The 18,333-nt window shown below is 36.4% G+C and overlaps 1 protein-coding gene across 1 annotated transcript; it reads left to right on the forward strand.

Annotated features, from left to right (window-relative positions):
* Positions 1-8,863: 8,863 nt before the first annotated feature.
* LOC121431225 (plexin-B2-like) lies at positions 8,864-12,258 on the forward strand. The gene is made up of 3 exons (XM_041628736.1): positions 8,864-8,892; positions 10,232-11,267; positions 12,226-12,258. The coding sequence occupies exons 1-3, from the start codon at positions 8,864-8,866 to the stop codon at positions 12,256-12,258; spliced, it is 1,098 nt and encodes a 365-aa protein (XP_041484670.1).
* Positions 12,259-18,333: the final 6,075 nt, after the last annotated feature.

The raw sequence follows: 18,333 nt of genomic DNA on the forward strand, positions 1-18,333 counted from the left end.
CACCCAATGCCGGGACAATGTATTTAAGGATTTTTTTGGTAATATTTTTAGGTGTTTCGCATCTATTAATAATTGACATTTTCCTTAGAGTAACGGGGTTATGCAAATATCATCAACTTAATATGCATATGCTTAAAGAGGAACCAGTCATAATTTTTTGTTTTATGAGATCTTGAGATTAAGAGTGGCAAAAATTAAGGAGTGAAATATTTCTAAACAATCACCGAATTAATGGAAAAAATGAAGTTAATTCAATGACATTACGGACATTTTTAATGCTTGATTTGGTGAGGGATTTCTCGAAATTATGCACATTAAAGTAATAATGATAAAATATTCCCAGGCACAGACGTGCCCAAACCCACCCACCACACAAATACACATGTCCAGGATCTCGTTGCAGGAAGAGATGCAAACAATCGCAACTCTAACAATCACGCGTAACTTGATTTTTCATCGACAGCGCGCGTTTCGGACTTCCAATTGATTTCGATGACTTGCGTTTAAACGCAACTCTTTCTGCATTGGACCCCGGCTTGCTAACTATGAAATAATTTATAATGTGAGGAAAAAATCACTAACTATTAACTCACATTATCATAGAGTATTTTTTTTACATTACACTTTAAACCAATAGTCCCCAGTACCAGCAGAAAATATTACCAGGTAAGCTTCCTACACCTTTCGTTTTCAATCTGAATGAAGGGGATGTCACGATATCAATAATTCCCTAATGCAATACAAATGAACATAATAACACTAAATCAACTCAACTGTGGCAAGGCATTGTGTGCCTCGGTTCATCGCTTTGTTTGATTTACTGGACTGAAACCTTTGTAATATTTGGATAACAATGAAGTGATGTGAATGATAGCCTAGCATTCAGTGAATGCTATTATTAAACAAATATACTTATGCGCGTCAATACACAATATAATGCACTGCGTAATAAACGCTGTGCACCATTATATGCAGTTTGAGAAAAGCACAAATTTAACGAATTCAAAACATGTGTTAAGCATGGAAATGAACTTATTTTAGGCGTAGGTCTACAACAAATGTGTCCTTCTCATTTAAGAAATTATTGTACAATAGAAAATGGTCGAGTACAAAATAATGCACGAATGTTTTGAATAATATTGCTTATTAATTTTTATTATTCATCTTGCTGTAATTTTAGGGAAATCTGAAAACACGTACAATGATATCATCAGATGTACAAATAAACTGAATTAAGAACAAGGCAATTACGGGGATTGCCCAAAGTGCCGAAAAATCTTTCCTTGGTGTCTCTCCTAAATGGCGCACCAATTAAACGAAGAAACTCAATATATATATGTATGTGTGTGTATATACATGCATATTTATACACATACAAAATCACGCACACCCTCTCACACACACACACACACACACACACACACACACATATATATATATATATCTTAAAGTTTCACGTATTGGCTTCTCTAATACTATAGTAACAAAATATGCTGAAGATAAATGGTAATGCTTTCAAAGCCAATATTGTATTTACTCCTGAAGAAGACGGAGGTCCGTCGAAAATTCGAGGAAATAAAAACTATATTGGCTTTGAAAGCATTACCATTTATCTTCAGCATATTTTGTTACTATATATCAGTGTTGTAGTGCCTTGATGCTCGGCCTTGGCCTTAAGGCGCCTTAAGGCCTATTTTTTCAAAGCCTTGGCCTTGAACATTCAAGCCTTGGCCTTGAGAGGGCCTTGGCCTTGGCCTTGAGGATTTTGAGCCTTGAAATTTCAAGGCATTTTCAAGGCATTTTCAAGGCTTTTTCAAGGCATTTTGTATTTTGTACTGTCATTTGTTTTATATAAGTAATTATAAATGTTTCAATTGTTCTGTATATCTAGTGACACTAAATACTACCAGTCAGCAGTAGCAGCAGCAGCAGCAGTAAGTGTACTTTGCAGTGCCATCAATTGCAATTATCATCACATAATTATGTAACAAAGAGAAGTGATGAATATTAATATTATTTATTGGTTATATGTTGTAATCATGACTAATAAGGATGACAATATCAATAATAATGATAATAATTATGATTAGGATTATAGTCAGTGGCGTAACTACAGGGGGGGCACGTGCCCCCCACCCCAATCGGCTGACTAAAAAAAAAGGGGGAAAGGAGAAAAAGAGGGAAAAGGGAAGAGAAACGTAGTGGGAAAGAAGACATTATTGTTCATTATAATGTTATAATTATGTTATGTTACATTAAATAAGAAACATATTTTTCATAACTTTATGAAACATAATTTGCTCAGGGCATATGTCTTCATTGTTCCTGGTGCTCGCATTGTCTGTTTACCGAGATAATCCTGTTATACTAAAACCTCCCGTTTTCAAGTCAATATACACCAAACTACCAAATATATTTCCTCGCACTTCGAGTTATTGTTTTACATGTACAATAGTATGCTTCTTTTTCATGAATACTTTAAGTGATTGTCCCATTTTAAGGTCTTTGTCCCATTTTAAGGTCTTAATATAAAACATTTCCTGTCCGTGCTTACGTTCGCAGTAGTGGATTGGTGAAATATGTCTGCTCTCCATCAATTCCTAGAATGAGTCCATAAAATGTCCCTTTTTCTGTTTTCTGATCTGAATATAATTCAGCTCGCGCTTCGCTCTCGCATCATTTGGTTAGTGAACTACGTAAGGTCTTCGTGAATTCCTACAAACAAGCCTTAAAATGATGCCCCTCTTCAGGTCTGAATTTCCTAAATTTTCAGCTCGCGCTTCGCGGTAGCAAGATTGAATTAGTGACATGGGTATGTTAATCATGATTACAAGTGCTTTATGTGCATGTTTATATGTAATTCTAACAAAATCAGCAAGCGCTTATTGGCACTCCCATTAGATGACTATGGTGATATGTGTATAATCATAATAGATTCCTAAAATATAGTCCTTAAAATGTTCCTGTTTGGGGTCAATATTTACAAAAATTCCAGCTCGCGCTTCGCGCTCGCATTATTTAGCGAGACAGGTACGTATCATGATTAGAAAAGATTGATTATAATGTCCCTTTTTAGGGCTGAATATCAAAAATTTTAAGCTCACGCTTCGCGCTCGCATTATTTGACTAGTGAGATACATATCCGTTTATTGGCACTGTCCTTAAAATATCTCTATTAGGTCAGTATACCTGGCAACTGGGCGCGCTTCGCACGCTCACTAGGTCACTTTTTGCTGGTGCCCCCCCTCCATGCCGTGACCCACGGTACGCCACCGATAAGAGTGATTTTATGACAGGAATAATTCTGGGAGGTCTGACTGCAATTTTTACAACAATTTTTATACTTTAAAAATAGCTCACTCTAAAGAATGATAACAAGGTTGATTTCTATTCCATTAGGGTTTTTCTTGTATTATTTTCTTTGACAAACAAGAATGTTTTAAGTCTTAATGATATTCTGAAAAGATTCAGTAAACTTGAACACAAACTTCAATTTTGTCATTTCCAAATGGGCTATGGCATCAATGGCATGATGAGCCAAAAATTTTGAGGGGCCAAGCATGGCATACAGAGCAAAATTTTAGGTTCCAAAATCAACAAATTTTGGATTGTGCTCGCATAAATTATTGTTAAGTAAGGTTCGCATTCCATTTACCGGTACACAAAAAATGCTAAGAATGTCCAGTTTTCAGGTCGGAATATCACAAATTTTTAAGTTCGCGCTTTGTGCTCGCATTATTTGATTGGTGACTTATGTATCCTAATACCCTATTTATGAGTCACTAAATGCAGTCCACAAAAGCTTCCTTTTCTGGTCAGTAAAAATTTCAGTTCGTGTTTTGCGCTCGCGTTTATTTGTTTAGTAAGATGCATACCTTTTTCGTGATTACAAAAACAGCTCGGAATATTTAAATTTCATTTCTTATTACATCTATCTCGCAAGGATGCCCTTTTAACAGTGATTAGCACCATAATTGACAAAAAAATCGAGTTTTACAACTTCAAAATTGATTTCTTTTTATCTTTTTTCCTTGGTCGCTATGCTTTCTATAGTGGAAAATTAAAGCCTAAATCAAAATATCTGTCTTATCAATTAAAAATTACTTTAAAAAGGCTTTGCTGAACTTAATTTCCACAAAACACACAACTTATTAACACAGTCGAAAATCTCATTTTGAAAATATCTGTTTGCACCAAAATTCTCATTTTGACATATACTGTAAGTGCATTTTTGGCTTTGACCCCCCCCCAAAAAAAAATACATTCTGCCTCGATCCCCTGTCCCAGGGAGAGGAAAAAAGACATGTTGAGAATGGGCATGCCAAGATCAGATCACCTTGGTAATAATAATTATTGCAATGTGAATAGCCTAGAAAAATAATTAAATGTACAAAGGTAACTATATATTTATTTTAATTTTATGTCTACATCTACATGATCTATCATGTAATCATTTTCGTTTTAAATGTACTAGGGTCAAAAATTTTGCTCGCTCAATTCGCTCGCTCACACCTTTTATACATTTGGTCCTGTGTGTCATGTCTGCCGCCTAAGCATTGTTGTCTTATTGTTCCATATATTGAACAATTGAAATGCCTTGGCCTTGGCCTTGGGTATCCATGCCTTGGCCTCAGCCTTGGGTATTGAAGCCTTGGCCTTGGGTATTAAAGCCTTGGCCTTGGCCTTAGCCTTGGAGGTTTGAGCCTTGACTACAACACTGCTATATATACATATATATAGTGCGTCCCATAAAAATGAACCGAGATTCAGCGATGATTTATCATAACATAATCATAAAAAATGATAGACAAATGACCTGTCAATGTAAAAAATAAAATTTCGTCTTTCATCTAAATTTACTTAGATTATTCCTCATTCACGCATGAGCAAAAACAAATTTGAAGAAAGGATACCAAAATCTCATTTGGCGGGGGTATCAGAATTTCAAAAAGAAAATCACATGCCTAAAAAAATTCAATATCTGCTCTTTTATTTGATACCTTAATCACAGAAAATTGTCAAGAAACACAAAAAAGGTACCTCGAAACAAAGCTTGAATTACCTTAATTTCATTAAATTTACGCGTTTTACTATTTTTCCACGAAGCTATCGCATGGTTAACAAAAGATTTAATTGCATGTCTGATCGTAAAAAAAGAAAGAAAAAGAACGGAGTGTTGAGCGAGTCTGAACGCTAGCCGGTAAATCTTTATTTTATGAAATTATTGAAATATGATATCATTTCAAATAATCAGAACTTTGTTATTTCTTGACCATTTTCTGTATTTGAGGTATCAAATTAAATACCGGAGAATTTTTTTAACGATTATTTAAAGGAATTGTCCGGGCCAAAAGAAAAAAAAACTCATATGTAAATAAAGAAAAATCACAGAGCAAAATGCTGAAGATTTAATTAAAATCGGATAACAAATAAGTTATTGCGATTTAAATCGTTTTGTGGAAACAGCTATATACACATCGTCATGGATATTTATCAGGTGGGCTGATAATGTTACATCCCCACTTTCTCTTTCCTTATGTTATTACATAAGATCATATGTGTAAGTAATGTGTCTCCGTTCTGACAAAATAAGTTGCGGCAAAAAGTAATTAATGCACTATTAGTTGTCAATCCGATTGTTTAAGTTCTTAGTAGAAACTGTTGAATAAACCTAATTTCATATAATGAAATATAAAAGAACAAGTGGGGATATGACATCGTCAGTCGATCTGATTAATAGATTCATGAATACATGCCTACAACTGTTTTACCGGAATAATGCAAAGTTTTGAAATGAAATAATTTTGTATTTTGCTGTCCGATTTCGATCAAATATTCAGCATTTTGCTTGGCGAATTTTACCAAATCTACTGAGCTATAGATACATCTAGTCTGGATCATCCCTTTAAATTGGAGAGAAAAGAGAAAAAACATTTTCAATCCTTTTTTTTTAAGTACATTGAATTGAGTATGTCGAATTTCAGGAGGCAAAAACTTTCAAATAATGTGGCCAAGATGACGGACTGATGATTGGATTTTGTTTTCCAGAGGGGAAAATTTGTTGAATGTTGGGTGGAATAAGAATGAACATTCTCATTTAAACAAAACATTTGAGTTAGATATTAAACGAGGGAGACGTTTTGTAAAAAAAAACATTTGTATCAATGAAGCAACTGATAATTTGTTAGAGTCATATACACTCAACGTTGAAAAACGGCGAAATAAAGGCAAGGAAGTATCTAGGTAGTGGGCATTTCAGGTGCACATATGTGAAGGGCTTCTTTTGCAGGCAATAAATTCTTGATAACTTAGAAGCATAGAGAAGCCCAAAACACATTAAAATACAAAACATGAGGCAAGATAAAGGCATTATACATTGTAAATAAAAGTTTTAGTGGTAACATATGTTTAACATTATTGATAATACCAGCAACTTAATTTTAGATATTTTCGTACTTGTATTAATGTGAGAATCCCATGTACGGAACTCATCTAATTGTACGCCCAGGTATGTAAAAGTAGAACATTGTTTCATTTTGGACCTGTTTAACGCTAGAGTAATTTAATCTGTTATTCTGCTTATTTCTGAAATCACACAAATTTTGTTTTTACAAAATATTCAATGACAAATTATTACTAACAAGCCAATCATAAAAAAGTTAAGATCTATATTGATCGTATGGATTAAAGAATGAAAGTTTATATGACAGGCAATCAATGAGGTGTCATCTGCAATCTGTACAAATTTAACGAAGTCTGAAGGGCTGACAATGTCATCTATGTAAATTAAGCATATAGGGGGCCGAGAATACTTCCTAGGGGAACACCTGAATGAATGATTTTAAAATTGGATGACTGGTAATTATACGCGGTAAATTGCTTCCTATCTTTTAAATAACTGCAGAACCAGGCATGAGGCAAGCCTCTAATTCCATAAAATGATAATAATAAATAAATCCGCTTTTATATAGCGCCTAATACATCAGAAGCGCTTAAACAGATAAATTACTCCAGTCATCGGATTAAATCAGTCATTCAATAAGTCTAAGAAAGCTTCAACAACAAGATAGAGTGTGACAAAGTATAAACACTTTTGATAAATCCATAAAAATAAGGATTTCATGTTAAATTTTATTAATAATATTTGAAATTAAATCAGTTAGTTCTATTAATGCAAACTTATTAAAACAGTCTTTCGTAAAACCACATTGATACATACAGGCATGACCTTTGCTAACTTCATTATATCAGGAAAAACACCGGTTTGAAAAAATGAATTACATATGCGAGTCAATGGTTGAATAATGAAATACACAACCGGCTGAATCATATCAACTGACAAAGCATCATATCCATTGCTCTTTGCAGACCTGATATTCTTAATGATATTAGCAACTTTATGTTCAGTAACGGGTTAAAAAAAAGATTTGTCAAATATGTTAGGCGTGAAATCAGATTATATGCATATAAGTAATGCAATGGCCATACCAGGAGTGTACATAAAACGCTTCCAGAGTACTTTCTTTGCCGATGTAAATAATATTTTCTCCGAAAGTCTCATACAAATTTCAATTCTCACAATTCAACTATATATTTCTTCACCTCCTTTGCTTGTAGTGATGTCTACGAAAAGTTGGAATATTTATAATTATGTAAAGTGTGACTATTTTAAGGTTCGCAAGTGTGAAACCTTTTCCATAGATTGTTGTGTTAAAATAAAACTTAAAAAGAAAATCATTAAAGATTAGGAACTAAATTAGTGGGTTGAATTGTTAACTATCAGTGGGTAGGATACAATTTATATCTGCCATTTCAATTCTTACCAAAAATGGTAACTGCACCAACTCATTTTAAAAATAAATAGGCATTTATGACGTCGAAATTTTCTGCGGGATCTCCTAACGGGATCAAATTCATCACCTGAAACAGTATGATATCCTTTATTCTTTCACCAGTCAAATAGTTCCAAAAGTTCCTCCAAATTTGGGCTTAGGACGTTTAGTAGTTGTCCTTTCTATGATCAGTGTTAGATGGCTAATCCTGATCCTACAATTTTGTAAATCAGCTAGATCAATTTAAACCTCCCCGAAATGGGAATGGATTGGATGGAATAGATATTTTTTGCCTTCCTGTTGCATTAAGCCTCGTGACACTTTTGAGCGCCCTCATTGAGGACAAGAAATATCATATTTAAATACCATATGCATGTCGATAAAAAAACGTTGCACTTTATTGTTCAGACTGTTTATTTTGTGTTGCTTGAACAGTGGTTCATTCCATTATTCTTGGGGATATTTTAGCCCATTAACGTGAAATGTGGATAATTCATTTACCAAAAATGCACCGATGTGTGCTTTTTTGTGTTACTACTTAAAAAAAAATATAAAAAAATGAGAAAGGTAGTTCATAATCCGCCAAAGGTACTCTTAGAAAGCTTCAAATTATCATTTGAATGTATGACATTACCCTTTTTAAAGATATGGTACATTCTAAAAGCGGAAGAAGTGTAAAAATCAATCGAAGTTCCATTTCTAACCAGATATTTTATACATCATTGCCGTCCGACTGATGAGTCTCTGCAAAGTCAGCGAAATGTTTTCTCCTGCTTAACTTATCTTGAAAAGTGAGTATCGAATATATTCTGATAAATCAGTCTAATTTACTCCATTTCTGTTTAAGGAGAAAATAAGGCAATTAATTTATGTGTCAAGTTAAGCTGACGTTATCGTGTTACTATGAACTCAAAGCGTAGTTGCTGACAAATGACATATGACTACATAAACTATCAATGTACTTAGTGGGACCTCTCTTAAAAATATGCATTTCAACCTCATTTACAAGAGTATAATTGAATATTAAAGAAATGAATACCGTGGCCGATAAATTTATGAGGTATCTCAGTCACTACCTATTTGTTGGTGTGCCAATGTTTCTGTTTCTAAATAAATGACTTGCATGCATTTTAGCATGCATATAAAAAGTGTTATTACATTTTGAACGTTTCCTGTTCCCCCTATAGCTTATAATAGGAACATGATTAATGGTTGAATATAAGTTTTTCTTTATGTTGATAAAAAGAAAGCACGTTTCTTTAGCATATACACACATATCATTTCCTACTTTTTTCATTTTCATTATACAGTATTGACCCTAAATGGTCGAAGATTTTTTCTTCTAGGCTGACCGTTGTTGTAATTTCAGAATATATCCCTTAAAAAAAACTTTCTCTTATTCGCATACTTCCTTTACACTGTGATATACGTTTTTGTCACAAACTGGTGAATGAAACGATTAGCCCCCTTCTCTTTGCAATGACATCCGCAAGACAATTGAGTTGTACTACTTACACAGAAACCAATGGGTGGAACCTATGTATACAAACCGTAGGGAAGATCACATACTTGTACCTTTTAATGAACACACCATTATCTGATTATACTGTATGTACAATTATCATGATTATATATTACAAAATCAAGCCTATTTTAGAAAATGCATACTCACAATATATCGGTGACGTTGTAAAACGAAATTAGCTGAAGCATTGCCATACTTATTGTTACTTCATTCTAAAAAAAAAAAATAAATGAAAATCAAAAACATATGAGACTACCAGATGTTCGTACTGCCCCCTACGATCTATTTGCAAATCATCCAACCAGGAAGTTCCATTTGAACATTTTCAAGGGATTCCGCAAAAGTTTGTTCAGTCAATGGGAAGGGTTCACTGCAGAGAAACTTGATTCAAGCATTTCAAGAAAAATTGCAAGACCCACAAAGACACATTAACAATCATAGGGATATTCAGATGGAATGGAACAGTAATTAATGCATAAATTGGGAGAACTAAATAAGGAAAAAATGACTTGCTAGCAGTGGTGTAAATGTAATAAGAGCGAGAGGGGTAATAATGTTGAATTGGAACTATTATAATATAAATTGCTCGCTGGAAAAGGTTTCGATTAAAATATATCAGGAAAAAAGGGCAGACATAACAGCTAATACCATATTTAGCCATGTGTCAGCATAAAAAAGGTAACCTGTCTTTGAGTTAATTCCAAGCAGATGTTTAACAAACAAACTTGCTATAAGACTAAAATTCTAAGCTTTTCCGTGTTTTGTGATTTTACCATAAGAGCCGTCTGAAATTTCGTATTCTGATCTTTTTTTTCAGCTGGATCTGCAAATAAAAGCCTACTTCGTAGGAAGCATCCTAGATCATGACTCAGAGTGCATTGGGAGTAATTCTTATCCAGATTCTGATATCATGTCAGATCGGATCAATCCAATCAGCTCCTCTCTCCTCCTACTTGGTATCTTCTTTTACACCTCCTGTTTCTGACTTCAACCAACCATTAAACCACATCGCGATCAACAACATCACTGGGGACATCTATATAGGAGCACGAGAGAGGCTCTTCCAACTCGACTCAGACCTGAATCTCAAAGAGGCTGTGGACACTGGAAAGTGCTATTTACCGAATGAAGATAATATTAATGATAACAAACTCTTAATAACTGTGGTAACACCTCAGAACTATACACTAATCATTTGTGGAGGCTGTGGGAATGGCTGCCAGATAAGGAACCTGGCTAATATATCACTTGACGTGAGATATCCAGAAAATACTGGAGATATTGTGGCAACAGGTCCTGGAGACCTACGTACTGTTGGAGTCGTTGCTCTTGGAACCAAATATGAAAGTAATGGAAATGGTAGACTCGATAGATCATTTTACTTATTCAACGGGATCAGCGGTCAGGCGAATTCCGGGGCGAAGAGCTTTATTTCAAAGCGCAGCATTGCAGAATTTGGAATATACCAAGAATTAAATGTAATAAAAGTAACCGATCTAAATGGACAAGGTAAATTCGCATTTAAACATCTTCTTTCTTACAAGGATTATCTGTACTACTTTATATCAAGAGGCGAGAGAACTTATTTAGGACGTATTTGTCGTGATTCATCCGACGACGAATTCGAATCGTACACGGAGATAGAGCTGCAATGTTCACATGGTGGATCTCAGAATATTATTCAATCAGCTTACATTGGACCAGGAGGATCCCAGCTAGCTGAATCCATGAACATCAACACCACGGATGACTTATTGTACGCGATATTTTCATCTTCACCTTTGTCTTCTCTTTGTGTGTATAAGATTATCGATGTCCAGCAGGGCTTTGAAGATGCTATCTTAGGTTGCATTCTAGGAAAGGGCACTGGCACCGAGAACAGCTTCCTATATGAAAGTAAATGTGAAAAGGTAAATTGTTTTAATTTGATGACCATGAATGATTGTTCTTTTTCTTCTTTTTTTAGTAAATTTATCTATTTATATAGACATATTGAAATGGTATTCAAATCAGCACAGGTTTGTCAAGGTTTTCCATCTCGCGATTAGAGCAGACTGGTAGAATGGATTTGCCCCCACATGTGGTTACACTTCGTAATTCCGAAGGTTCTTTATTCCGAAGGTTCGTAATTCCGAAACACGTAAATTGCCTACACCTCGATGTTCGTTAATCCGAAAACGAAAAAGGGTTCGTTAATCCGAACATTGCGGCGTTATTCCGACGGTTCGTTATTCCGAAGGTTCGATAATCCGAAAAAGAAATAAGGTTCGTTGTTCCGAAGGTTCGATAATCTGAAAACAAAATAGGGTTCGTTGTTCCGAAGGTTCGTTAATCCGAAAACGAAATAAGGTTCGTTTTTCCGAAGCTTCGATAATCCGAAAACGAAATAAGGTTCGTCAATCCGAAAAAAAATAAGGTTCGTTAATCCGAAAACAAAATACGGTTCGTTAATCCGAAAAATGAAAACTAGGAAAGCAGAGGCAGAGGCAAGGGAGTGGGGGGTGGTGGACACTTGCCGTTCAATAATTGTTATGAGGATGGGAAGGCAAGGGCGGCCAAACGAATTTTCGTTTGGGGGGTAAAGCCAAAAAATGAAACTCATACGTCAAGATTGGCACTTTGGAAAAACAAACTTTTTTGAAATGACTTCTTATTATGGCAAAATGTATATTTAGCCTTTATTTTTCAGGAGAGAGTATAATGAGCGAGCGGCTTGGTGAAAAAATCAAAGGTGAAGTTATAAAACTCGTTTTGGGGGTCAATTATTCTTTAAATGGCATTATTGCGAGGTGTTGCGAGCGTGAATCACAAGCTAAAACTTATGGAATTTCAATCAAAATGGAAACAAGTTTTTAAAAATCCGAGCAGATTTCTGCTGTCACTAAAAAGATGTACATCTAACTAAAGAATTAACACGAGCGCAAAACGCGAGCTTAAACATACTGACCAGAAAAGGAATCTTAAAGAAAGAATTTAGTGACCTCTTTAGGATACATATTTCACCAATCGAATAACTGAGAGTGCGAAGCGCAAGCTGAAAATTTGCAATATTCCAGCCTGAAAACTTTACTTTAAAAAAGTATTTTATTTCGAAAACATGAAAAACAGCATATTTATCTTTGAAAAAGGATCTTTCCCATTTTTTGAAAAAATATGCATTTCCCTGTTTTTTATTTCATTTTTGGGGTGCAAGTGCGCCCTGCCTCCCTCCCGGCGGATCCAACTTTTGTCAAATGGGGGGGGGGCATTTTTTTTTTCAGCCATATTTTCCTCGATCGGCAGCTTAAAGTTGATTTTTGTTTGTTTTTTGAAAGGGTAGTCCTAACAGTCAATAATTAGCTTTATACTTATAAAATGAAATAAATATGTAATAACATGATAAACCCTTTTTGTCTCACCTGCGAAGCAAAGTGAGACTATAGGCGCCGCTTTTCCGACGGCGACGGCGACGGCGGCGGCGACGGCGGCGGTGCCGGCGGCTGCGGCGGCGGCGTCAACATCAAATCTTAACCTGAGGTTAAGTTTTTGAAATGATGTCATAACTTAGAAAGTATATGGACCTAGTTAATAAAACTTGGCCATAGGGTTAATCAAGTATTACTGAACATCCTATTAGAGTTTCATGTCATATGACCAAGGTCAAAGGTCATTTAGGGTCAATGAACTTAGACCATGTTGGAGGAATCAACATCGAAATCTTAACCTGAGGTTAAGTTTTTGAAATGTCATCATAACTTAGAAAATATATGGACCTAGTTCGTGAAACTTGGACATAAGGTTAATCAAGTATCACTGAACATCCTGCATGAGTTTCACGTCACATGACCAAGGTCAAAGGTCATTTAGGGTCAATGAACTTTGGCCGAATTGGGGATATCTGTTGAATTCCCATCATAACTTTGAAAGTTTATGGATCTGATTCATGAAACTTGGACATAATAGTAATCAAGCATCACTGAAAATTTTGTGCAAGTTTCAGGTCTCATGATTAAGGTCAAAGGTCATTTTGGGTCAATGAACTTTGGCCGAATCGGGGGTATCTGTTGAATTACCATCATAACTTTGAAAGTTTATTGGTCTAGTTCATTAAACTTGGACATTAGAGTAATCAAGTATCACTAAACATCCTGTGCGCGTTTCAGGTCACATGACCAAGGTCAAAGGTCAATGAACTTCGGCCGAATTGGGTGTATCTGTTGAATTACCATCATAACTTTGAAAGTTTATGGATCTGATTCATGAAACTTGTACATAAGAGTAATCAAGTATCACTGAACATCCTGTTCGAGTTTCAGGTCACATGATCAAGGTCAAAGGTCATGTAAGGTCAATGAACTTTGGCCATGTTGGGGGTTTTTGTTGAATAACCATCATATCTCTGTAAGTTTATTGGTCTAGTTCATAAAAAAGGGAAATAAGAGTAACCATGTATCACTGAACATCTTGTGCGAGTTAGAGTAGTATTCAAAGTCAGCACTGCTGCTATATTGAACCGCGTGATGCAGGTGAGACGGCCAGAGGCATTCCACTTGTTAAATAATGCGAGCGCGAGCTATATATTTTTGTTAATATGATGGGCAATATGTTTGTGATCTTCAAAGCGAGATGCCTATGTAACTAAAATTAGACAATAACTGCTAGCAAGAAACGCGAACAGAAATTTTAAACATACGCTCTGACCTGATTTAAAGGGGACATTTTAAGAACTTTTTGCAGTTAGCCAAGCATGAAGACGATGCGTCTTTCAACCAGTGGCGGCGGAACGTATTTTCCTTTGGCGGGAGCCAAAAAAGGGGCCAATCGGATTGACGAACCTTCGGAATTACGAACCTTCGGAAATACGAACCTTCGGAAATACGAACCTTTGGAATAACCGAACCTTCGGAATTACGAAGCTTCGGAATTACGAATGTATGCGCCCACATGTATCCTTACAACGATATGTTAATGAAAAGAACCAGAACCAAGAATTCGTTCCCTCGGTTTCCTTGCACTCTAACCTTAACAAAAAATGACTAATTTAAAACAAAAATCCATTAGACGTCATCTAAAAAAAAATATTGCTACATTAAAATATGACGAGATTTTATTACTTGCGAAATTTGAAAACGGAGAAGGATTCAAAACGAATGTAGCTTCATTCCTACGGGACCTGAGGTGTCAAAACTTGAGATGTTGGTTTCACAACTTTGTGTATGTGAAATAATAAACCCTGCGATGACTCGGGGGAAGGGGGCTAGCCCAGTGCAAACAAAAAAAAAGGAGAAAAGGAAAACAAGGGAGGGGGAACTAGGAGATGAACGGGTATACAACAAACATAAATATCCCCAGAATAATAATAGCGTACAAGGGAGGTGCCGTGATGAATTGACATGCATCGCCGCCTCCCATCTCCACACCCACACACCCGCGCCAAAAAAGAGGGAGAGTATGAAAAAAGGCCCTGGCAGTAAACAGCAACTCTCAAAAAATGTTGCGCGCCCCGCTCCATGTAGGATCCATCATGCTACCCCCCCCCCTCGAGCATCAGAAAGCATATATGAATGTATAAAGAAAACAAATACGGAAAAGAGAATTAAGTGAAAAGAAGGGGGAAAACTAGGGAAAAAAGAGATGGAAGAGGAGACCACGATAGAAAGCCTGAGAAGGAAAAATATCAGGTGTATTTTTTTTTTCAAACAAAATTTCACGTTGGTCTTGATTCAGATTAGCCGGGGCCTTAAGTAAAGATAATATTTCGAACCAGGTAGAAGAGTGTCTGCAAAATGATTGTAAAAGCTTTTGCGATTCGATCCGGGGCTGTGGCTCGGCAAAGAATAAAGTTTGAACAATCAAATATATCAGGGTTTTTTTTTACATTATGTGAGGTATAAAGGAAATTCATCGCAGTGAATTATCTCTTGTGTTGGCGGGAGGGGATTCAATAATAATGCAATGAAAAATTAGTACAATTTGAAAAGTGTATTTTCCATAACCGTAAAAGCACACAAGTAGTATAATGATAGTCCTCATCCTATGACCTTTGACCCCATGATCTTTGACCTTTAACCCATGACCTTTGACCCGACCTTTGACCCGGTCAGCCATGACCTTTTGTCCGGTCAACCATGATCCGGACAGCCATGACCCAAACGACCATCACGCAGGGGACATCCCGATAGACCGCGGGTCCGATAGTCCGCGGGTCCGATAGACCGCGGGTCCGTTAGACCGCGGGTCCGATAGACTGCGTGTCCGATAGTCCGCAGTGCGTGTAAAATTATGATCAGATATATCAAATGTCATCGAGAGGTCCAAAGGTCAAATGGTACGAGACCATGGGGTTCTATCAGGTGCGGATCCATGGGGGGGCGAGGGGGAACTGCCTCACCCAACCCCCCCCCCCCCGCTCAAAAAAGAGGGGGAGGGGAAAGGAGAGAATGGAGAGAATAAAAAGAGAGAGGAAGATGGGAAAAGAAGATAATAGAAAAGAGAGTAAGAGGGGGAAAGGAAAGACAAAGAAAAAGGGAGAAGAACAGGGGAAAGAAGAGAAAAAAGAGAAGAGGGAAAAGGAAGAGAAGAAAAGAAAGCTAGGAGAAAGGAAAAGGAGGAAAAAGAAGAAGAAAAAAAGGAAGGAAGAGAAGAATATTTAAATAGAGAGGAAGATGGGAAGAAAGATAAGGAAAAAAGAGAGATAGAGGAAGAGGGGAAAAGAAGAGAATAAAAAGAGAGAGAGTGGAAGGGGGGGGAGAAGAAAAAAATTAAAAGAGAAAAAAGGGGAAAGGAAAGAAAAAGAAATAGGGATAAGTAATGGGGGAAAGAGAAAAAAGAGGAAGAGGGAAAAGAAAGAAAAGAAAAGAAAGGAAAAGAAGAAGAAAAAATAGGAAGAGAATAATATTAAAAAGAGAGAAAGATGGGAAGAAAGATAACAAAAAGAGAGATGGAAATGAATGTCGAATGTCCGATTGGGGGATTTGAAATCTCATCTTATTAGGTTGGAATATAAAAAAAATCAGTTTAATCGTTGAAATATGTATCGTCTTAATGACTAACTTTTCGACCAGTCCATAATATTTAACATTTCTGCTCGCGCTTCGCGCTCGTGGTAATTATCTAGTTACATACGCGTCCTGTTCAGGTTCACAAACATTGCCCAGAATGTTAAATTTTCAGGACAATATACATGAAATTTAATTTGTAGCTTGCATATGGCTTATGAGATTATAACACATTCAGTTGCTAATAAAGTAAATCTAGGAAATGACTGTTAGGACATGGGCGTTTGCCCCCCCCCCCAACAAAAAAAGAGAGAATCAAGGCTAAGAAAAAATAGAGAGAAAAGGAAAGGGAGTAGGATGAGATATACTATTATTTTCCAAATATTATGTCAAAATCTATCACGACCTTGTATTTTTGTAATAAAAGTGTCAACATATTTGCTTGCTCGCTTCGCTCACTGCCAACTTCTTATTAATTTTATGCGATACGCCATATCGAGCCCCCTTGAAATTGTTGGCTCATTACAGCACTTGGACTTTGAGCGGCCGATCGGGGAAAATAAGAGTGAAAAATGGCCCCTCCCCCTATTAGCGGAAGCTGGGTCCGCCCCTGACTTAGGCTTTCAGGATAAAATACAGGAAAATTCTTTTTAAAAAATGAGATCGCGCTTCGCGTTCTCATTATTTAATTAGGCCTTGTGAGATACCTCAATGTGTTTTTCAAGAATAAAATCTCGGATTTTGTTTAACGTCTTCTCCCCCCCCCCACTTCATTTATTTTTTTATCTTGGTGCCCTTGCCCAACCCCCCCCCCCCTGCACCCATGCTGAATAAATACGCCACTGATGAGGATAATTAGTCGAGACTGCATATTTCCTAGAGGTTATCATTAATAATATTGAAGGGTATATTAAAACAACAGTACAGAAACTACAGCTCCCGTTCACAATATTCTAGTTGGGCCTACTCTGGTGAGAAGTTAAACCAAATTGAAACCCCCCAAAATCACTCGTGCTTCGCGCTCCCATTGATATTACATCATGGGCGGAAATCCCAGGGGGACAGGGGGCGTGTCCCACCTACTCAAAATAGTAGGGGGGCACAATATCAAATGTCCCCCTACTATTTTGGTCTTTGATAATCATAGAAATACATCATTCTAAATCGAAATAAAACACGTGTATTTTGGGACGAGATGACCTTACTTTGGCGATGATAACCTTTTTTTTGCTTGTCATATTTTCCCGCCCCTTGTCCCCATAGGCGGATCCAGGGGGCCGAGCTCCCCCCCCCCCCCCCTCTTGGCGGAGCAAAAAAAAGAAAAGAAAAGGAAAGAAAGAAGGAAAAAAAGGAGGAAAAAGAGAGGAGAAAAGGAAGAGAAGGACGACGAAGGCATAAAATAAGATGAGGGGAAGACTTGGAAAATAAAAAGAATCTTTCGTGCAACTATATAAAACTTTTTCTCGCGCTTCGCGCTTACATTGCCTATTAGGTGATTTACATATTGTTCAATGTGGAGTTCGAATATCAAGTTTGGAAGTCAATATACAACACATATTTCACCTCAGAAATCGAACTTTCATTATTTTGTGTAATTTACAAATTGGTTTTTAAAAAGTGCTCTGTAAAAATGTCAATTTTATGGTTCGAATGTTAACATTTGTTGCTTGCGCTACGCGCTCGCAGATTTTGATTTATCAGGTACCTATATTTTCGTGTATTCCATAAAGTTTTCAAAATATCCCTTTTCTGGTCTGATTATTAAGGCGCATCAGCTAGAGCGCTGCACGCTCGCATTTTGATTGGCGAGTTATATAAATGTTTCAATATTGTTTATACAACAAACTACTTAAAATCCCCTTTTCATGACAGTTTATCAAAAATTATAGCTCGCGACTTGCGCTCGCATTAATGGTTAAAAATATATAAACTGATGCATCCTATTCATAATCACAAAAGTGAAATGTCCAGTTTTTATGCCATGATATCATCACATTTC

The sequence above is a fragment of the Lytechinus variegatus genome, chromosome 17 (genome assembly GCF_018143015.1).
Source record: "Lytechinus variegatus isolate NC3 chromosome 17, Lvar_3.0, whole genome shotgun sequence".
NCBI lineage: Eukaryota > Metazoa > Echinodermata > Echinoidea > Temnopleuroida > Toxopneustidae > Lytechinus > Lytechinus variegatus.

Bases quoted from the DNA above. Each gene is read 5' to 3' on its own strand.
- LOC121431225 (XM_041628736.1), top strand. From the start codon at position 8,864: ATGAATACCGTGGCCGATAAATTTATGAG. The intron at 8,893-10,231 runs GTATCTCAGTCA...CATGACTCAGAG, and splicing joins GTGGCCGATAAATTTATGAG to TGCATTGGGAGTAATTCTTA. The intron at 11,268-12,225 runs GTAAATTGTTTT...AAATCCGAGCAG, and splicing joins ATGAAAGTAAATGTGAAAAG to ATTTCTGCTGTCACTAAAAA.